Below are 21,896 nucleotides of genomic sequence, written 5' to 3' on the forward strand. Positions count from 1 at the left end.
GGGGGGTCGAGGGAAGGCGGCGGCGCAGGGCAGATCGGGGAGAGGAGGGAGTCGTGGGGGAGGAGGGGGGCAAGAGGCTCGAGGGAGTCATCACTAGTAAGGAAACCGGTAGTCCAGTGCCAGTGGGGCATAGGGGGTATTGACCGATAGATGGTCCGGACCTTATTACAAAGGGACGCGATTACATAGGGTTGTCGCCAAACGCATGCAACGATTTCCGTTTATACCATAAACATGCGACAAACCAAAAAAGATGAAACAAACTTCTCCTAAAAGCTTTTTCTTATGAGCTGGGAGAGAACAGATACCTCAAACCCTACACAAAAACCGGACATTTCATGTGGAGTCCACCTACTAGTGGGGATATTCTATCCCAAATGATAGCGCTCATTCGTGTGGCACTTATCAACACGCCCACATGCACTCGATGCCCTTCGATCCATTTGCATGAATTTTGAAGCAGTTGCCATGTGGGTGGAGAGCCACGTAAGCACCCAACGTCGTGTGGGTGTTATCATTTAGTGCCACACGTGTGGCGCTCCTGGCCCGAACAGACGCAGGACGCTCGCCTGAACGTGTGGGCGAAACTGCTCTTCGCCCACACGACGCTCAGATGGTGATAGATGGCAGCTACATGCGTGCATATGCGGCAACTAGTTAATCACACAGGGCAACTATGGTTGACCATACATGGCAACTATGGTTTAACCACACACGGCAACTACCGGTGTGCGTATATGGTAACTAGTTAATCACACACGCAACTATGGTTGATAATATATGGCAACTATGGTTTGACCACACGTGGCAACTCCAATTAGTTACACATGACAACTATATTTAATGATACATGGCAGACATGGCAACTACAGTTAATTACACATGACAACTAAAGTTGATTACACACGCATTCGTGCTCACGGGATGGGGGTGAGCAGTTGCCACAGAGGGTCGTGTGGGCCGTCGTAGTTGCACCGTGTGGGCAATTTTAATCTTTGCCCACACAGGATCGTGTGGGCTGTCTCCTGGGTACGACCAGACAACTCGCGCGGTCGGGTGTCCATTGTGCCACGCGTGTGGCAGTTATCGGCGTTATATTCATTTTGGTTTCCCTTTCGTCTTCCTCATGGAGACTCACAGTAGGCCGTCGCCGCTGCTTTGACCCACCGACGGACTTGCCCTGATCGCAGCCACCCCACAGTAGGCCACTGCAGCCCGTGCAGTAGCCCTCCTACATCTCAAGCCGGTGCAACACGCCAGACTGCTTGCGCCGCTCGCCCACCTTGCTTGCAACGCCGCGGCGAGGTCGTGTCCCTGCCCATGCTGCACTGATAGCTCCCCACTGTTGGAAATATGCCCTAGAGCCAATAATAAATTAGTTATTATCATATTCCCTGTTCATGATAATTGTTTATTATCCATGCTATAATTGTATTGATTGGAAACTCAAATACATGTGTGGGTACATAGACAACAACATGTCCCTAGTAAGCCTCTATCAGACTAGCTTATCGAACAAAGATGGCTATGGTTTCCTAGTCATAGACATGAGTTGTCATTTGATAACGGGATCACGTCATTAGGAAAATGACGTGATGGACAAGACCCAAACTATGGACGTAGCATATGATCGTGTCAAGTTTACTGCTATCATTTTCTGCATGTTAAGTATATGTTCCTATGACCATGAGATCATGCAACTCACTGACACCGGAGGAGTACCTTGTGTGTACCAAACGTCACAACGTAACTAGGTGACTATAAAGGTGCTCTACAGGTATCTCTGAGGGTGTCTGTTGAGTTGGCATGGATCAAGACCGGGATTTGTCACTCCGTATGACAGAGAGGTATCTCTGGGCCCTCTCGGTAATACAACATCACAAGAAGCTTGCAAGCAATGTGACTAATGAGTTAGCCACGAGATCTTGTATTACGGAACGAGTAAAGAGATTGGCCGGTAACGAGATTGAACTAGGTATGGGGATATCAACGATCGAATCTCGGGCAAGTAACATATCGATAGACAAAGGGAACTGCATACAGGATTAGTTGAATCCTTGGCATCGAGGTTCGACCGATAAGATCTTCGTAGAATAAGTAGGAACCAATATGGGCATCCAGGTCCCGCTATTGGTTATTGACTTTAGAGGTGTCTCGGTCATGTCTACATAGTTCTCGAACCCGCAAGGTCTGCACACTTAACATTTGGTGATGATATAAGTATAGTTGAGTCATTATGGTGGTTACCGAAGGTTGTTTGGAGTCCTGGATGAGATCCCGGACACGACGAGGAACTCCGGAATGATCCGGATGTGAATATTGATATATTGGGCGAAGGTTATTGGAGTCTGGAATTGTTCTGGGGGTCCCGGGTGATGACCAGCATGACCAAAAGGTGTTTCCGGGGGCCCGGCAAGTGTTGGGGGGCCTCATGGGCCAAGGGGAGGGGAAAACCAGCCCACCGAGGGGCTGAGCGCCCCCCTCACCCCATGTCATGTAACCAGGAGGGTTGGGGGCGCCCCTAGGGCTTCCCACCACTTTGGCTTGGGGGCCAAGTCACCTAGGGGGAAAACCCATCTAGGGTTTCCCTCTTGTGGTCGCCACCCCCTAGATTGGATCTAGGGGTGCCCCTCCTCTCCTCCATCCCCCCTATGTATAGAGAGGTAGAGAGAGGGCAGCCGCACATATACGCATCTATACATGCCACGACACTGCTCCTCCTCTCCCTCATAGCTATCTTCTTCTCCGTAGTGCTTAGCAAAGCTCTGCTGAGATTTCTCCACCACCACTGCCACCATGCCGTCATGTTGTCGGAGGACTCGAGCTACTACTTCACCATCACTCGCTGGATCAAAGAGGTGAAGGAATCATCAAGCCATACATGTGTTGAACGCGGAGGTGCCATCCGTTCGGCACTTGGATCGGGAGTTCGCGGGACGGATCGTGATTGGATCATGAAGACGTTCGACTACATCAACTGCATTTCTTAATGCTTCCTCTTAACAATCTACAAGGGTATGTAGATGCAATCTCTCCTCTCGTAGATGGTCATCTCCTAGATTGATCTTGGTGAGCGTAGGAAATTTTTTGTTTCCCATGCAATGTTCCCCAACACCCACACCCTACTCCGCTCGCGCCCTCCCCATGCTCTACTCGAGTTTGGTAATGGTGATGGTGGTGCTCTAGTTGGGAAGCTCCAAATTGGCCAAAATTTCCCCGAAAATTGGAGCGGCGGTGACGGACGCTCTCTATGCAACGACGATGGTGGGATGGCCGGAATGGACCTTGGACGGTGGTAGTGGTGGCAAGGACAGAAGGCTTGGGAGCTGAAAGTTCCCTCCCACCCGCCGTTTCTCATTTTCAATTCATTGTAAAAAATTGCCTACACAACTCTGTATCTAGGGTACAAGGGCTTTTTTAGGGGATGCTGGATAATATTGCAGGATCCAGCCATTTTGGAGGATCTATTCAATGCATGTTTTGATGATCAAAACTGTAAAAAGGCAAATGTTTTACAGTTTTGGGCTCTTTTACGGGATCCGCTAGAGATGCTCTTAGGCCATACAATGTCGTGCATCGAATGTCCATGGCGTGGTTCGAATGTCTGAAATCCTGCAAATCAAAAGCAAAGTTGTGGAAGGTTTACACGTGTCCGGACCTGTGTCACGTAGGCCTCTGACATCTTAGTCCATCCAAGCCCAACTGAAGTCCTGATTTTCTCACCCTCCCCCTTGATTTATATCTATGTAGTCCGAGATCGACACTGTTGTACCACTCACTCCATCGTCAAGGCCTTGCCGGTCCTCCGCCGCTCCACCTGTCCGTCAGCCCTGATTTTCCTACGCATCCCTTCCACCCCTGGTCCGACAGCCGCCTAGGTACCCTTTTCCCCTGCATATTGTCGTCCATGACAGACATCACGCCCGGCAAGTGTTCCCACAAATTTCATAACCAAATTAATTGATGTTTTGTTGTTTACTAGCACACACGATGTATTTGGGCGAGGAGTGCTTCTACGTCAAGTTCATTGACACGTTCTAGTCAGATGAGGACCAATATGAGGATGAAACAGTGAGATGCATGCGATTATTGAAGATGCAAAACATGTGGAGGAACATGTTTTCAATTTCAAAGGATCGATGAAGGGACATTGAGTGATGAGTCAGAATATGACACAAAGGCATATGCTTTTGTTGGACGACTACTTTATCCTCGATGCACTATTTGAGACCTATTTCTAATCTGTCATAGATTTAGGATTTTGAAATTTGAGCATATGGATGATCCTATCCAACTTCCAGAGCAGAATCCGAGCATGTTTGAGGATCCAAAGGTGGTCGGTTGGTAGGGTTCCTGTGTGGAGGTGCTTGGTTGTTATGTTACAACCTGGTTAAGGTTAGGGTTTTGGTAGTTAGGCATATGATAGTTAATTTACGCACTGGGCGCAACGTAGTTAAGGAGCGCGTAGTGGGCTAGCCCGTTAGGAGAAGAGAGTTTTATTTATTTAATTAGTTTTAATTTTTTTGGCTCGTGTTTCAAAATATTTGAGGGTTCAAGGAAACCAAAAGGTGAAATATTGAAGGTGGCCTCTTGAGACCATGACTAGGCCCCACAAAAAATCCAAGGTTGTAGGGATGATAAATCTATATATTTGGAAAATAACTCAAATTTAATTATTAAATTGGGTTGGAATATAGGAAGGTGATTGGCTTGGGATAAAATCATGAAATAATCTGGGTAGCTCTCAAATAATATGAGAAGGCTATGTGAAAGTTTCAAGTGAAGGCTTGGTACATAGATGTGAAAAAATGATGTATTAATTACTAATAAATAAAATTTAAATAATAAGTTAGGTTTTTGGGTGAAATCCAAAATCCAAATGAAATCCTTAGAACCTTAAAAGTTTGGGAGGGCCGACATAACTATATGAGACTCTGATCAAATTGTCTAGGGTGTTGAGAAGGCATATTTGGAAATCTTGCAAAATTTAGGGTTTTAGTCCTTTAGGAAAACATGAGGCTTGATTAAATCCTCATTTAAAATTAAAGCTAAATGAAATATGATGATCGTAAGATGCTTATGAGATGAACAATCAATTTCTAAGGAAAGTGTTACTCCTAGGTTGTTACATTGCACTTAGTGCAGTGGAACAATATTTAGTGTGTCTAAAGGCGGGCTTATGGATGTGCTCACTGGCATTACGTAAACATTGATTTTATGTGTTGATGTGGAATATAGGACCATTGATTGTATTGATAATCTCGGGTTCCATGCGCTTTTCCTTGGTGATAAGAGGTGCATCTCTCCACTAATGCAAGCAAGTTTCCTGCCATGATAGGAAATGCTTGCCTGTATCATGCATATATCTTACCACATTATAGGCAATATGAAATGCGAGAGTACAATCTGAGGTCCCGAAAGCATAATTTTCTCATCCTTTTAGTTACCCACCCTTCCTTATTGGGTCAAGGCCCTTGCTTGCCATGGGTCCTTATGCACTACTCTAGTCTCTAGGTTCTGAAACCCGATGGGCCCAAGGTATCTGCGTGTATTAGATGGTAGTGACATGAGTACATAATTTGCATGGGTGAATAAATACACCTTTTGTTAAAAATATATCGTTCCTACATAGCATACATATAACCCAACAAAAACACCTAACCTTTTATTAATACCAAACAACATATTCACATGCATATGAGCAACGCTACACTGTGAATAAACATTGGATACCGGCTAAATCTCATACCATAAAACATGAGAAAACCGTCAATTTAAAAACAACTAGCCAAATACCCGTGCGTTGCAACTGGAACAACTTTATTCAAGTAGTTCAATGTAGATTTTTTTTTTGGTTTGGTTGAGATTGAGATATGCTATGTGGAAAGAATCCATATGCAACAATAAATATACATAAGTTGATTTTGTTGTTTGCTTGCAAGGGATTTCTTTCCCAAAAATCAAGGATGTGAGGGTTTGTTTGAACAAAAAGGGGGTCATCGCGTGGTTTGAAGAAAAAAATTGATGAGCGGGGACATGTATGAAGCGATCGTTTGACATTCTTATCTTTGTGAAGAAGTAACACTCAATATGTCAGGTGGTAGGTGCGACATATGCCAACGGATGGCTTATCTGTGTGGGAGCCAGTAGAACATTGCCGGCGCCTGAAAACGAGATAAGGCGAAGACATGCACGCCGGCGGATCTTACCCAGGTTGGGGGCTCTCCGTGGAGATAATACCCCTACTCCTGCTCTGCGGGGTCTCCGCATGATCACTAGATCAACAAGAGGCTACAAGAGGCTCCTTGAGCTATTCGGTGGAAGGAGGAAGAAGGGCAAGGCTAGCTCTCTCCTCTCCCTTTAGTGGTGTCTAAAAACTATATCAGATTAACCCTTTGCATGGGTGTCCCGGGGGGTTTATATAGGCCTACCCCCCGGGGGTACAATGGTAATCCGGCTGGGCGTGGGCCCTAGCCGTCAGTGTCTATGACCACCGGCTTCTCCGCCGACTGCTGGGGCCCGCCGACTGGTGGGTCCCACCGGCTGCCGGCTCATCGGTCGACAGGCCGGTCCCACCGTGTGGGGGTCTTATCGGGGGCTGGTTACTGTTGCCTCGCCTCTGATGACGAGGGCTTTGTCGAGGTAAGCATGGCTACAGTGCTGCCGCCTTGCAGACTCTCACTGTAGCCTTACCTCGTCTTGTCTTCTTAATGGTGCGCGCGCCCCGAGGAGGGAAGCAAACCGGCTATAGGAAGCCGGCCATGCCTCAGGCCGGCTGGGGGAGGCCAGGCCGCCTTCAGGCGTCTCTCTGGTCGAAGGGGCCCGCCGCCCATGGGCCGTACTGGCAGCCCGTCGTGGAGGGCGTCATGATCAGCATGGCAACAATGCCGTGCCAGACGGGTGATGGCTGTCCCGTATGGCGTACTATAGCCATGCGTGCTCCGGGGTTCAGGGGCGGCAGGATCCACTGTTGCCACGCCCCGTCCCATCATCGTTATGGGGGGTGCAGACCTTTAGGGCACGACCCCTGGCCGCCTGCCTGGGGCCGGCCTCTTGGAGTCAATCCTCTTGGGCCGGCTTCTTGGAGTCGGTCCTTCTGTGGCCGGCTTCTTGGAGTCGGCCCTACCGTGGCATCCTCCAAGAGAGTTTAGGGCCGGGCCGCCTTCCGGTAGCCGGCATGTGAGATAGCCGGCCGGAGGAAGGCGGCCCCGCATCTTGGGTGCTTCAAGGCCTGGTCGGCCCGTTGTTTTTTCTAAGGGCCAATGGGAGCCGGTTAGGCTACCCGTGGTCATTTACTCCGACAGTAGTCCCCAAAGCTGGTTGGGCTTCGCGGCTGAAGGGGAAATCGAGAAGCTCGGCCAGCTTCCTATCCCGAAGAGCAGGCAGCTTGGAGCCGGCTTCTCTTATGCGTGCCTTCTCGGCGAAGTTTTCTTGAAATCTGAGGGCGGGAACCAGCTGGCGCGCTTGCCAGGTGGCGGGCTGGCCGCCCGCCGCCTGCACGCCACGTGGCACTCTCCGGCTGGAAGGGCCTGCCAGCCCACGCGCGTGATGGGACGCTGCCGCAGGCCGGGGCCCGCCACTTCCATGCCTCGGCCCGTGCGTGGATCTTGTGCGGCCCGAACCGACCGCACGTCTCCCAACGGTGGTTCCCATTCGCCATATAGGCGCGATAATCGCGGGACGTGGGGGAGTGGGCGCAGTTAATCCCACGCCCCCCGTGCCTCGCCTCCTCGGCTTTGCCGCATGAGGCTATAAGTAGGGGCAAGGAGGGGGAGCGGCAATCGTTCGCACACTCGCCCTCGCTCCGCCATCACCTTCTTCTTCCTCTCCGTCGCCGCAGCGGCTCTCCGCGACGCCACCATCCCGCCACTCTTCTTAGCGCGCCGCAGTCTTGCCACCACCACACCTCGAGTTCTCCGTCGTCGCGCTCTCCATCGCCCTTGCGTCTCCATGGCCCCGACGTCGAGCTCCTGGGACGGCTCCAACGTCCGCGACGACCACATCGACTTCCTCCGCAAGACACGATGGTTGCCAGGCGAAGATCTCGTGCGGGTCCGCCTCGCGCTGGCGAGGGAGGTTTCGATGGCGCTGGAGGAGGGCGAGCGAGTGATCTTCTACTCGCACTGCCTGCGCGGCGTCGGCCTTCCTGCGAGCGGCTTCTTGCGCTCGTTTCTCGATTTTTACCATCTTCAGCCGCACCACCTTAGTCCCAACACGGTGGTGCTGTTGTCGGCCTTCGTCACGCTGTGCAAAGGCTTCCTCAGCGTCCTCCCCACCATCGAGCTCTGGGGGGAGTTCTTCCAGTCCAAGCTCGGCACGGTTGTCGCAGGCGTGCCAGCTCCATGCGGTGCCTTCATCGCCATCCGGAGATCCGCAGCCGACAACCCGTCCCCGTCCATCGCGCTGATCCAGTCGGTGAAGCTCTGGCAGAAGTCCTATTTCTACATGAAGAATGTCGTTCCGCACGACGACTACGTCAACTTGCCGGCTTACGTTGCCGGCCCGCCGCCTAGGAGGCAGCCCTCGTGGTCCTTTCGGGCCAGGTTGCTGACGCCGGCTCGAGCTGGTGCCGTCGCCCGACTTCAGGTGCTGATCCAGTCGGAGCGTCTGACTGGGTCCGACTTGATAGCCGCCTTTGTCGAGCGTCGGGTACTCCTGCTCCAAGGCCGGCCTCATCTGATCTGCCAGATGAGCGGCCGCTTCGACCCAACCCGTCTGAGCACCAGGGAGATGCCTCACGACAAGGTATCTTACATTGTGAACTACATCGCCAACTGCAAGCTCACCGAGGAGTGGCAGTATGGCAAGGAGCCGTATTCTCGTGCCAACCCCCCGCCTGTGGTAAGATTTCTTTCTTTTCCTTTTTCCTTATTGCCAAATTCTCTCTGGCCGGCCTCTGACCAGTCGGCTTGTTTTTTTAATCAGAACCCCCTCCTTCATCCTTCGGCCGGGACCGCGGGGGCGGAACGAGAGTTCGCCCCTGACCGCATGGTGGACGACCTCGACGACCCCGACTTGGGGGCGGCCGCCCTAGACGACGACGCAGTAGGAGGAGGCGGCGAGACAGGCGGCTCCGGGTTCACCGCCGGCTTTGATGACTGGCCTAACGATGACGAGGCCGACCCTAATCCGTGCCGCCAGACGGCGTCCGACCATCAAGGTGCCGGCCCTTCCGGCGGGCTGGCTGCGCGGGGCGGCGCGCAGAAACGCCGGGCGGCACTGACTCTCTTCGGCGGGCGGCCGAAGAAGCCCAAGGGTTCCACGGCGGTGACCAAGCGGGACGAGGCGCCCGCGAAGGCGGCCCGCTTCCGCAAGGTGGTGAAGCAGCCACAGGCGGTTTCGTCATAAGTATTGATTCTCGCATGCCTTTCTTTCTTTCTTCAGTCGATGTTCTTCTAAGTCTCTTCTTGTTTTACCAACCAGGGCTCCGTTTTCTCTTGAGCGGACTACCGCCGCCTCCATAGTCGGCGGGGCGAAAGGATCTGCGAGTTCCCGCCACGTAGACCCTCGCGCCGAGCTCCAAGCGGCGATGGAGCGGAACATGCGGGAGGCGCGGGACGAGCGGGAGGCGGAGGAGCGGAGGGCAGCCGCCACCGAGGCGGCTCAGGAGACGACGACAGAGTCGGCTGAGGCGCAGGTCGACGCAGCGGCCAAGGCCCAGGCGGAGGCCGAGGCCGCAGAGAGGGCGGCGGAGGCCCTGCATAGCCAGCCTTCGCAACTCGTCATCCCCCTCCGCACCGTGGCCCCTGATATCCCGGTGCCCCCGCTGGAGGAAACCGGCCGCAACCCGCCGGTGATGGAGAGGGAGGGGGGCGACGTAGTCGTCCCGGAGGGAGAGGTGGTGCCGCCTCTGTCAGCTGGGACGGGCAAGGCGGCCAGCCCGAAGTGCAGCCTGAGAAGCCGGCTGGGGGCGAGCCGACTGCAAGGGCGGATCTTGTGCTATTGTCACTGACTCGTCGACATGCGGTGAGTGCAGCTTGAGAGCCGGACCCGCAGAGGGACGCCGACTCCAGCTCGTTGTTGCACGACCTGGAGACGGCCAGCGCCGGCTCGCCAGGGTGGACGACGAGCGGTGGGACAGCAGCGCTGAATCTGGCAGCACAGGATGTCCGTAGCCGGCTTCAGGCTCAGGCCACTGCGCTGAAGCAGTGTACCCAAGAGTTTCTCACGACGCGGTCGGTCATTCGGGTGAGTTTTATTGCTCTTGATTTCTTTCGTGGGGGCGCGTCAGCGCACCCACTGTGTGTAGTCCCCGAGTTCCAAGTCGGCTGCTGAGCAGGCGGCTTGGAACTTTTCAGAAGACTTTGGTTTAATGACTTGTTCTTGCTCGCACCTTCGTCCTGTTTGCAGGATTATCACAACCTCCACGCCGCTACCTTCAACTCCTAGGCCCGGGAAATGAACCAGAAGGCCGCCGATCTGACGGAGAGCCAGCGTGAGTGCTTTGTCTTTTTATCTCATGTGGGGGCGCGTCAGCGCACCCACTGGGTGTAGTCCCCGAGATTCGGGCCGACTGCTGAGCAGTCGGGTCGGATCTTTCTTGCCGACTTCTTTCTTAATTTCTTCTTCTTGATATTGGCAGGAGCCAATGCCGACTTGAGGCAGCAGCTGGGTGTGGCCCAGACCGCCCTTTGCACCAGGGAGGACGAGTTCAATGCCTTGTTTCAGGAGCGTGATCGTCTGGCCAAGAAACTGGCCGACCAGGAGGAGAGCCACAAGGCGGCCCTGAAGGCAGCATAGGACAGCGAGGCCGCCCTCAAAGCCGAGTATGAGACTGAGGCGGCGAGCTGGGCTGAGGCGAGGCAGGCTCTGAGCGAAGGCTATGGCCGGGTCGAGGATTTGATTGACGGTAGGCCGCCTTCTTCTTCACCTTTTGGCCCGTCCTTGTAATCCGGTTTATCTTCTGACTTGCTCTGTTTCCTTCTTCTTTGTGAAGAATATTTCCCCGGCTACTCCGTCGCCGCCAACCAAGCCATCAAGCTCACCGTGAGGCCCGACGGCAAGCTGGGGTTGAGGTCGCACCGGACGCCGACCGGTCGCTTGAGGAGCAGCTTCTAGCGATCCAAGCCCGCCTCCAGCCGGCCTACCGCATGCTCTGCCGGCTTCAGCATGCTGGAGCGCAGGTACTGGCCGCCCTCTGGCCTGGCGAGGTGATTCCCCGCACCCCCAGCCTTACTGCCGATTGGCTGGAGGTCGCAGTCGGCCGCCTCAAGGCCTGGAAGGCTTCAACAGCGCGGTCCGGTGCTCAATGGGTGCTGGAGTTCGTCCGGACTTGGTATCCTGGGCTGAACTTGGACCAGCTGCGCACCTAGCGGCAGGAGGCTGACGAGGAGCTGGAGGCGGTGCGGTCGGCTATCATCCAGCACGCCTCGGCAATCACCGACTTCACCGACACCAGCGCCTTTGCTCCTGAGGTGAACGAAGACGGCGTCGCGCAGCCGGAGGAATGGTTCGGGCTGAACCTGGCCGACGGTGAAGACTCGGCAGAGGAGATCGACTCCAGCGACAAGAGCGAAGAGGAGGAGGAGGAAGACGGTGAAGACGTTGTGCCGGATGGTGAAGCAGCCAGCCAGCTTCAGCCTGATCATGCCTCCAGCAACGAGGCGCGTGCTAATGCACTACCTGCCGCAGGTGACGATCAGGCCGAGATTCGCCAGCCGGCCACTCCTCCAGTCGACACCACCGTCTCCACCGATCTGCCGGACGCCCCATTTCCTCCCTTGGCTTGGCTCGCCGTTTTTACTTTCCTGCTTGTCACTCTTTGAATAGCTTTTATTAACTTTGCCCAATTCCAGCCACTGGGGGTGTATTCAAACTTTGCCGAATGTCGGCCTCTCGAAGGCCTTTTGTGTAAATATAATCATGCATGTGCTTGGCTTCCATTCCTACTTGCCTTTTATCTTTGGGTTGTTTTCGTTTGCCGCCCTCCTTTGGCCACCGCCTTTCCCAGCCGGACAGCTGCTCTGCAGTCTGTGGCCGGGTAAGGAATTGGCCGTCTAGGAGGGCAAGTACTCAAGCTTTCTTAGATTGTAGCAGAGTAAGAAGGGAAGCCGGCGAGCCGACTACTTCGACAGCCGGTTGGCGGGGGGGGGGGAGCCGACTTGTGTTATGTAAGTTCGTTAGTCCTTAGCCGTTTTTCATGTGGGCTCCCTTTTCCGCCTTTGGCTCTTGCTAGTCGGACAGCCGGTTCTTCGAACTGCGACTTTCACAAGAGAGGGCTTGGGTGCCGGCACATTACTTGTTTGACTGCAGGTAGAACTTGGACATAACTCAAGGCGGCAAGTCCCCGGGCCGACTAGTCGAACCCGGTGCCGGATGGAAAAATGAATGTAGTGAAATAACCATGGGTATGATACCCGACATTCATAGATAAAAGAGGGTAGTCCCCGAGAACTTCTCGGGGAGCCCGTTGTCTCATACTAAATACAAAAGGTAGCGTGGTACATACTGCATTTTAACTGTAAAATCTTCGGAGAAGATTGGCGTTCCATTGTCGCTCCGACTCCTTGCCGGAATCGTCTCTCTTGCGTGCCTTCGGCTTCTGCGCGTCGATCAGGTAGTAGGAGTCATTGCCTAGAGCCCGGCTGATGACGAAGGGGCCTTCCCAAGGGGCCGAGAGCTTGTGCTGGCCGGCTGTTCGCTGGATCAGCCGGAGCACAAGATCACCCTCTTGGAAAGATCTTGACTTGACCCTCCGACTGTGGTAACGGCGTAGACCCTGCTGGTAGATGGCGGACTGGCTGAGGGCTAATAGCCGGCTTTCTTCCAGCAAGTCGATGCTGTCTTCTAGTGCTTCCTTGGCCTCCGCCTCCGTGTACATGGTGATCCGAGGTGATTCGAACTCGATGTCAGTTGGGATGACAGCCTTGGCACTATATACAAGGAAGAAAGGGGTGAAGCCGGTTGACTTGTTCGGGGTAGTGCGCAGACTCCAAAGGATGGCCGACAGCTCGTCGAGCCAGCAGCCGGCCGAACGCTCCAGTGGCACGACCAGTCGGGGCTTGATGCCGGCGAGGATGAGGCCATTTGCTCGCTCGACTTGGCCGTTTGACTGCGGGTGGGCAACGGACGCTAAGTCCAGTCGGATGCCCTGTGTCGCACAGAAACGTGCCAGTGCTCCCTTGGCAAAATTCATGCCATTGTCGGTGATGATGCTGTGTGGTACTCCATACCGGGTTGTAATGTCTACAATGAATGTCATGGTAGTTGGCCCGTTCAGTTTCTTGATCAGCTTTGCTTCAATCCACTTGGTAAATTTGTCTACAGCGACAAGCAGATGTGTCATGCCGCCATGCGCCGTCTTGAATGGGCCGACCATGTCCAGCCCCCAGACGGCAAAGGGCCAAGTGAGGGAGATGGCCTTGAGTGCAGAAGCCGGCAGGTGTTGCTTGGAGCCGAAGATTTGGCACCCTTTGCAGTGTTTGACTAACTCCTTGGCATCCTCCAAAGCAGTGGGCCAAAAGTATCCATGGCGGAAAGCTTTGGCGACGAGTGCCCTTGAGGCGGCATGGTGGCCGCATTCGCCTTGGTGGATGTCTTCGAGGATTGCTACGCCTTTCTCTGGCTCGACGCAGTGCTAGAAGACTCCAGTAACGCTGCGCCTAACAAGCTCTCGATTCATTATTGTGTATGCTCCGGCTCGGCGTTGGACTTGTCTTGCCGAGATCTCGTCGGTCGGCAGCTCTCCGTTTATCATGAAGTGGAGAATGGGCTGGGCCCATGATGGAGCTGTGACTTCTTCTATCGCCAAAACGGCTACTGCAACCAGGGTGGGCGGGCTGGGTTGTGAGGAGTTGGAGTCGGCCGCCGCCTGCTATGTTGGTGCAGTCCCTGGGCCGGCTGCAGCAGTCCCCTGGCCGGGTTCGACTATGGCAGTCCCCAAGCCGGCTGTCGGAGTCCCCGAGCCGGGTGTCGAAGTCCCCGAGCCGCCTGCTTGGTTCTTGAAGTCGGACCCGACTGCGTCGGGGTCAGGCGGCACAAAGATGGAACTAGATTCCGGAGACGGCTTGATAGACGGCTTGAGAAGGCGTTGGAGGGCGACGCTAGTTGGTATAGCTTGCCGGGTGGAGCCTATTCGTGCCAGGGCATCTCCTTGCTCGTTGTCGGCCCGTGGCACGTGGAGGAACTCGCACCCCTCAAAGTATCCGCTGATCCGCTGAATGAGGAAGCGGTAGCTTGCCATGTTTGCGTCCTTGGTGTCCCAGTCGCCGGATGATTGCTGGACCACCAAGTCCGAGTCGCCATAGCACATGATCCGACGGATGCCGAGTTCCTTGGCTAGCCGGAGCCCGTGTATGAGTGCTTCGTACTCGGCCACATTGTTGGAAGCGGCAAAATGGATTTGCAATGTGTATCTAAGTTTGTCGCCTTTGGGAGAGGTAGGACGATGCCGGCTCCCAAGCCGGTGCGCATCTTGGATCCGTCAAAGTGCATCCGCCAATGGGTGGAGTTGGGGGCCGGTGGCAGGTAGTGGGTCTCGGCCCAGTCGACGAGGAAGTCAGCCAATGCTTGGGACTTGATGGCGGTGCGGGGCTGGTAGTAGATTGTGTAAGGAGCCAGCGCAATGGCCCACTTCGCCACTTGGCCGGATGCATCCCGGCTGCCTATGATCTCGGCGAGCGGGGCAGTGCATACGACCGTGATGGGATGCTCTTGAAAGTAGGGCTTGAGCTTCTTGGAGGCGAAGTACACACCGTAGCACATCTTCTGATAGTGCGGGTAGTTCTGCTTCGAGGTGGACAGTACTTCGCTCAAATAATACACCGGCCTCTGGACTAGCTGAGCTCGGACTTCTTCTGGACGCTAAACCACGATAACTGTGCTGACCACCCGGCTGGTGGCGGCGATGTAGAGGAACATGGGCTCTTTCTCAGTCGGGGCCGCCAAGACAGGCGGCGTGGACATCATCTTCTTTAGCTTGTGGAAAGCCTGGTCCGCCTGGTCATTTCAGTCGAAGTGAGTGGACTTCTTCATGAGTCGGTAGAGGGGTAGAGCTTTCTCTCCGAGCCGGCTGATGAAGCGGTTCAAAGATGCCAGGCATCTGGTGAACTTTTGGACGTCTCGCAGCTTGGTGGGAATCTTCATTCTCTCTATGGCCTTGATCTTGACTGGGTTGCACTCGATGCCGCGTTCGGAGACCAGGCAGCCTAAAAGCTGGCCGGCTGGTACCCCGAACACGCATTTATCCGGGTTGAGCTTGATCTGAAACCGGCAAAAATTCTCAAAGGTCTCCTTGAGGTCTTCCAGCAAGGTGCCGCATTTCTCCGTCTTCACCACAACATCGTCTACGTAGACGTGGGCATTTCTGCCGAGTTGCTTGAGGAGGCATTTTTGCATGCAACGCTGAAAAGTGGCACCGGCATTTCTCAAGCCGAATGTCATAGTCAGGTAACAGAAAGCTCCGAATGGGGTGATGAAGACGGTCTTCAGGCGGTCAGTTGGGTCCAATTTTATCTGGTGGTAGCCCGAGTATGCATCCAAAAAACTCAACAGCTCGCATCCGGCTGTGGAGTCTATCACTTGATCAATCCTTGGCAGAGCAAAGGGATCTTTGGGGCAGGCTTTGTTGAGGCTGGTGTAGTCAATGCACATGCGCCACTGCTTGTTCTTCTTCAACACCAGGACCGGGTTGGCAAGCCATTCTGGAAAGAACACTTCCATAATGAAGCCGGCTACCAGAAGCCGGGCTATTTCTTCTCCGACTACTCTTCTCTTCTCTTTTGACAGGCGGCGCAAGGACTGCCTGACCGGCTTGGCGTCTGATCGGACGTGTAGCTTGTGCTCGGCGAAATCCGCCGGGACACTCGGCATGTCTTTGGGAGACCATGCAAAGATGTCCCGATTCTCATGGAGGAAATCGACGAGCTCGCTTTCCTATTTGCTGTCGAGGCCGGTGCCCATGACAGCGTACCTCTCCGGGTGCTCCGGGTCCAGAGGTATCTTCTTCGTCTCTTTGGCCGGCTGGAAAGAACCTTGAGCATCACATTCCTTGGGGTCAGGGGACAAGGACGGCCGCTTGCCAGCCATGGCCACAACTCGATTCAGCATCTTTTTCTCTTCAGCAATCACAAGGGACTCGGCCAGCCGGCTGCTAGCGGCTGCACATTCAGAAGACTTCTTGTAGTCTCCGGCTATGGTGATGATGCCCTTGGAACTCGGCATCTTCATCTTGAGGTAGGCATAGTGGGGCACGGCCATAAACTTGGCCAATGCAGGTCGGCCAAGCAATGCATGGTATGCTTTCCAAATCCACTACCTCAAACCATATTGCCTCTAGGCAGAAATGATCTTTGTCCGCAAAGAGGACATCCATCTTGATCTTACCGATTGGCGAGCAGGATAGGCCGGGCACAATGCCATGGAACACAGTCCGGCTTGGCACGAGCTGCTTCGGCTTGATGTTGTGCTTCTCCATGGTGTCGCGGTACAGTATGTTGATGCTGCTCCCGCCATCTATCAGCACGCGAGAGAAACGGGCAGATCGCCTTTCTGTCGTGAGGGTGGCGTCCAAAACCAATGCACAGGAGCCAGGAGACGGCATCACCTCTGGGTGATCGGCCTGGCTCCAGCTGATGGGCTTCTACGACTAGTGCATAAACTCGGGGTTGTTGGAGGCGACCGCGTTGACTTCTTGCTGTTGTCGGCGCCGGCTGCGCCGGTCTTCTGTCTGGCTTGTAAAGATGACGTAGGCGGCATGTTCATCGGGGAACTCGTCTTGAATGGCTCCAACTGTCGGCCGAGCGGCCAGCTGCTGTGGGGCAGGAGGCAGCTGGCCTGCAGGCGGAGGCGACAACAACCCCTCGCCCTTGGAGATTCGCGTGAGCCAATGGCACTTCCGAGTTGTGTGGTTGGACGGCTTCGCGCTGCCGTGGAACTTGCAGGGGGCATCGAGGGTTTGCTTGTAGGAGAAAGCCGGCTGCCAAGACGGCCTGCCGCCCTTCTGCTTCTTGGGTGCCGGCCGCCCCTCAGATTGCTCATCTTCTACTGTGGCCACCTGCCGGCTTGTGGAAGACGACATAGGGACCTTGCGCTTGTGGTCACTTTGATACGGGCGTCGGCTTGATTCTCCAGCCGGCGTATTGGGAGCCGACATCAGCACTTTTCCAGAGGCGTCTACCCGGAGCTCAGTCTTCACTGAGGAGTCGGTCGTGGCGTACTTGTCTGCTATGACCAGCAGCTCATTGAGGGTAGCCGACTCGTCGCAGAGGAGTCAGTGCTTGAGGAGGGTGCCCTCTCTGCACCCAGCAGTGAAGTACTGTATGGCTTGAACCTCGTGCACCCCCTCGCAGGAGTTGCGGAGCTCGGCCCAACGCGTGAGGTAGTCGCGGGTCAATTCATTGGGCCCTTGTACGCACAAGGAGAGCTGTCGGGGCTTGGGGGCCCGTTTGTAGGTGCTGGTGAAGTTGCGTATGAAGGCTTCTATGAAGTCCAGCCAGCTGTTGATGCTATAAGGCTTGAGGCTATTGAGCCAGGTGCACACCGTGCCTTGGAGCATCAGGGGGACATATTTCATGGCAACGCGCCTATTGCTGTTTGCTATGCGGATTGCGGTGGAGTAGTCGATCAACCAATCTTCCGACTTCAAGGAGCCGTTGTACTTGGGCGTGTCTCTCGGGAGCGAGAACCCTTTGGGGAAGGGCTTGTCGCGGATGCGGGGGCCGAAACAAGGCGGGCCAACATCATCTTCTTCTTCCAGGGCCAGAGATCATGCAAGGCGGTCGATCCGATGGCGGGCATCATTCTCGCCGACTCCTTAGCGGCGACCGAGTCGACCGCTGAGAGTCGGATGCGCAACCGGCGGCGGGGTGGGATATCTCTCCCCACGAGGCGGAGGAGGAGGTGGGTCGCCTCGTCGTTCCACACCTCGAGGGCGGCCTTCTGCATCGCGCTCGATGGTGATTCGAGTCCGGCTGCGGCTAGCAGCCGACTCCTTCTCTTGTCTCGCACGGGCGCTGCCCGCAGTCGGCGTATGCGACGTCGCGCCGTGCTCTCGGCGAGGGGGGCTTCCAGCTCGGTCGCCGGCTTCGTGCCGCTCTGCGGCCGCATCGATTAGCTGCTGGATGCGTCTGGTCATGTAGGGGAGCTCATCGGCCCCCAGTCCATTTAGCTCATCTACGATTGACTGGGCGGCGCGTAGATTCTCAAGGGGCGTGGCGTAGACTGGGCGGTCCGCTCCCAGCATGCTGGCGATGGCCGCGCCGTGTTTCTTGATGACGCCGGCTCGGCTCGGCCCTTCTGGAGGTGGCGTACCGAAAGCGGCGCGGCCGACTTCGCGCTGGTGGGCTTCAGTAAGGCGTCTCATGGAGGCTATCCTCTGGCCCTTTGCAAGGAGAGCAAGGTGGCGTGCCTCCAGCGTCTCGGCGTCAGCATCCGCCGGGATGGGGGCGGACAGATCGTGCAGCGTTGCCTGCAGGGCGTCGCGGGCGTTTTCGTCCGAGGTGACGCCGTGGATGATGACTAGCACCTCAGTGACAGTGCTGCCGCCACTGTCGGCCCGAGGGAGAGGGTCATCGAAGATGATCACGTTGGTGGGGAAGGCGTCGAGCGACACCGTGTCGGAGTCGACAAGCATCGGGTCGGTGGAGCCAACCGACTCCAAGTGTGCAGTAGGCTCGCTGGAGACGTGGAGTTGGTCGAGGAGGCTGACGAGGCGGCTCTCGGGGCAGCCTGTGCCCGCGTCGGATGCGGGCTCTTCGGAGATGCGAGCCTCGCCAAGAAGATCGGCGAGGCAGCTTGCTGCACAGGCATCATCGACGCTTTGCAGCGCGTCGGGGCAAGCGCCATCGGCGTGCCGGGCTGGCTACGCTCGCGGGGGAGGAAAAAGGTTCCCATCCAGAGCAGGTCTCCGAACGACGGTGCACCTGGCCCCACGGTGGGCGCCAAATGTCAGGTGGTAGGTGCGACATATGACAACGGATGGCTTATCTGTGTGGGAGCCAGTAAAACATCGCCGGTGCCTGAAAACGAGATAAGGCGAAGACATGCACACCCACGGATCTTACCCAGGTTGGGGGCTCTCCGTGGAGATAATACCCCTACTCCTGCTCTACGGGGTCTCCGCATGATCACTAGATCAACAAGAGGCCACAAGAGGCTCCTTGAGCTGTTCGGTGGAAGGAGGAAGAAGGGCAAGGCTAGCTCTCTCCTCTCCCTTTAGTACTGTCTAAAAACTATATCAGATTAACCCTTTGCATGGGTGTCCCGGGGGGTTTATATAGGCCTACTCCCGGGGGTACAATGGTAATCCGGCTGGGCATGGGCCCTAGCCGTCAGTGTCTGTGACCGCCGGCTTCTCCGCCGACTGCTGGGGCCCGCTGACTGGTGGGTCCCGCCGGCTGCCGGCTCATCGGTCGACAGGCCGGTCCCACCGCGTGGGGGTCTTGTCGGGGGCTGGTTACTGTTGCCTCGCCTCTGATGACGAGGGCTTTGTCGAGGTAAGCATGGCTATAGTGCTGCCGCCTTGCGGACTCTCACTGTAGCCTTACCTCGTCTTGTCTTCTTAATGGTGCGCACGCCCCGAGGAGGGGAGCAAACCGGCTATAGGAAGCCGGCCATGCCTCAGGCCGGCTGGGGGAGGCCAGGCCGCCTTCAGGCGTCTCTCTGGTGGAAGGGGCCCGCCGCCCACGGGCCGTACTGGCAGCCCGTCATGGAGGGCGTCATGATCAGCATGGCAACAGTGCCGCGTCAGACGGGTGATGGTTGTCCCGTACGGCGTACTGTAGCCATGCGTGCTTCGGGATTCGGGGATTGCAGGATCCACTCTTGCCACGCCCCGTCCCATCATCGTTATGGGGGGTGCAGACCTTTAGGGCACGGCCCCTGCCTGCCTGCCTGGGGCCGGCCTCTTGGAATCAATCCTCTTGGGCCGGCTTCTTGGAGTCGGTCCTTCCGTGGCCGGCTTCTTGGAGTAGGCCCTATCATGGTGTCCTCCAAGAGAGTTTAGGGCCGGGCCGCCTTCCGGTAGCCGGCCTGTGAGATAGCCGGCCGGAGGAAGGCGGCCCCGTGTCTTGGGTGCTTCAAGGCCCGGTCGGCCCGTTGTTTTTTCTAAGGGCCAATGGAAGCCGGTTAGGCTACCCGTGGTCATTTACTCCGACACAATACTCCCGTGCCAATTCCTCATAATTATGTCTAAAAGATTGTCTGCCAAGTAGCCCGCGGAACATATTTTGGATAGGGACGCGGATTTTGGCTCCAGGGAGCATATGCTCCCTAATAAATAGTAAACTCAAAATAAATAAATTTTAAATTTTAAATTTCTGAAAATTTGTGTAGATGCTTATATTAGTGTGGTAAATGTTCTTGACAATTTTCATGCCATATGGGATAGCAGTGCTTAAAAAACAAAGTTAAGTGTAATATTTGGAGGTAACATTTGGCATTCGACTTGTTTTGTTTCTGCATAGCTCAAAATGATTAAGTTTTTCACCTGCAAATTTGCATATGTACCATTTGAGTGTGACAATGAACACATCTATTTTTTCAAGTTCTTTTGACATTTGTAAAATTCATTTTTAGCACGCAGGACCATGTGCTCCCTAGAGCCAAATTGAATACCATCCTTTTATGCTGCTATATATTTAATTTTAAGATAGCTTACCACACAGGCCATGTATCATATATAGTTTTTTTTAGAACATATTTTCGGTAGTTCTAACTTCAAACAAATCAAAGTATCTCTAGAAGAAAATTTCCCAAGTAGAGTTCTCCAAAATTTCCATGGAATTGCTTTGAATCAAAATGGAATGGACTTGTGATCGAACATACTGTCGCCAGTATCACTAGGAAAAGCGGAAAACAAGATCAAAATATTGGCAAAGCAGGATCACCATCGACGTTCACCATGATCTCCTCTTCAAGCCTCTTGGCGACGCCATGCGCGAGCTTCTCCAGGAAACCCACGAAGCCTTCCAGCGTCCACCCCTTGACTGGATCGGCCTCGAACGACCACCTGACCGCGCACCCGGCCGGGTCGGGCTCCACGCCGATGGTCGCCCGGTACCTGCCGAACCCCTTGTTGGTCTCCACCACCTCGTAGCTGTAGGACCTCCCCGCGGCGTCGACCTCGAGGAGCCGCTCCTTGGACCAGCCGACCGCCTCCCCCGGCGCCGCCATGTTCACCGGCGCCGCGCAGTACCGGACGCACCCGGGCCGGCCGTCGTCGCCTTCCAGCCTCCGGCAAGTCTCCACCAGCGACACCCACTTGTTGAGGGAGCAGAAGTCTCCCAGCAGAGCCCTGTGTTTTGAATTTCGGCAAAAAAAAACGGATTTCGGCTGAATTTCGGCCATCTCGGCCTAGGGCAAAATTTATCTTCCACCGAAATTGGTCAAATTTGAGAACTTTTGGTCTAATTTTAATCAAATTTCAATCAAAATTTGGTCAAATTTCGACCGAAATTTTTAAACATGACCGAAATTCGGCCATCTCGGCCTAGAGCGAGAAAAATCACAAACCGAAAATCAAAATGTTGGCAGAGCCCACGCCTGGTCGGGCGTCGGCCCCGCCGCCGCGGCGCGCACGGTGCCGCGCCACTCGGGCGCCGCCGTTTCACTCTCCGGGTCGTGAGGCGCCATGTGCCGGCGCCTGCGCAGCTAGATCGCTAGTGTCGCCGTCAGGTGCGTTACTCGTGCAAGTGCAACCTCGGGATCGTGGTGAATATGACGAGGAACCGAGGGTCACGACTCATGAGGGAGAGGAGGGGGTGCCTAGCCCTCTAGCCGTGTAGTAGATATATACAACGTGACCCGCGAGAGGATTAGTTGGCAGGTCGTACGTCCAACCACATGCGTGTCCAGTGGCTGACTGGTGGAAACCGCTGGGTGCCTCCTCCCAAGCTAGATGCGCGCGTTGCTTGCATTGCATGGCTTGTGAACCATAAAATAAAGATTGCATGTGTATT

At 55.1% G+C, this 21,896-nt stretch overlaps 1 protein-coding gene across 1 annotated transcript; it reads right to left on the minus strand.

Annotated features, from left to right (window-relative positions):
* Window positions 1-20,686: 20,686 nt before the first annotated feature.
* LOC119281502 (lachrymatory-factor synthase-like) lies at window positions 20,687-21,694 on the minus strand. The gene is made up of 2 exons (XM_037562006.1): window positions 21,476-21,694; window positions 20,687-21,232 (listed from the first exon to the last, which is right to left on the minus strand). The coding sequence occupies exons 1-2, from the start codon at window positions 21,568-21,570 to the stop codon at window positions 20,800-20,802; spliced, it is 528 nt and encodes a 175-aa protein (XP_037417903.1). The 5' UTR covers window positions 21,571-21,694; the 3' UTR covers window positions 20,687-20,799.
* Between the last annotated feature and the right edge of the window lie 202 nt (window positions 21,695-21,896).

The sequence above is a fragment of the Triticum dicoccoides genome, chromosome 3B (genome assembly GCF_002162155.2).
Source record: "Triticum dicoccoides isolate Atlit2015 ecotype Zavitan chromosome 3B, WEW_v2.0, whole genome shotgun sequence".
Classification (NCBI taxonomy): Eukaryota; Viridiplantae; Streptophyta; class Magnoliopsida; order Poales; family Poaceae; genus Triticum; species Triticum dicoccoides.

Bases quoted from the DNA above. Each gene is read 5' to 3' on its own strand.
- LOC119281502 (XM_037562006.1), bottom strand. From the start codon at position 21,570: ATGGCGCCTCACGACCCGGAGAGTGAAACGGCGGCGCCCGAGTGGCGC. The intron at 21,233-21,475 runs GGCTCTGCCAAC...TTCAAAACACAG, and splicing joins CCGACGCCCGACCAGGCGTG to GGCTCTGCTGGGAGACTTCT.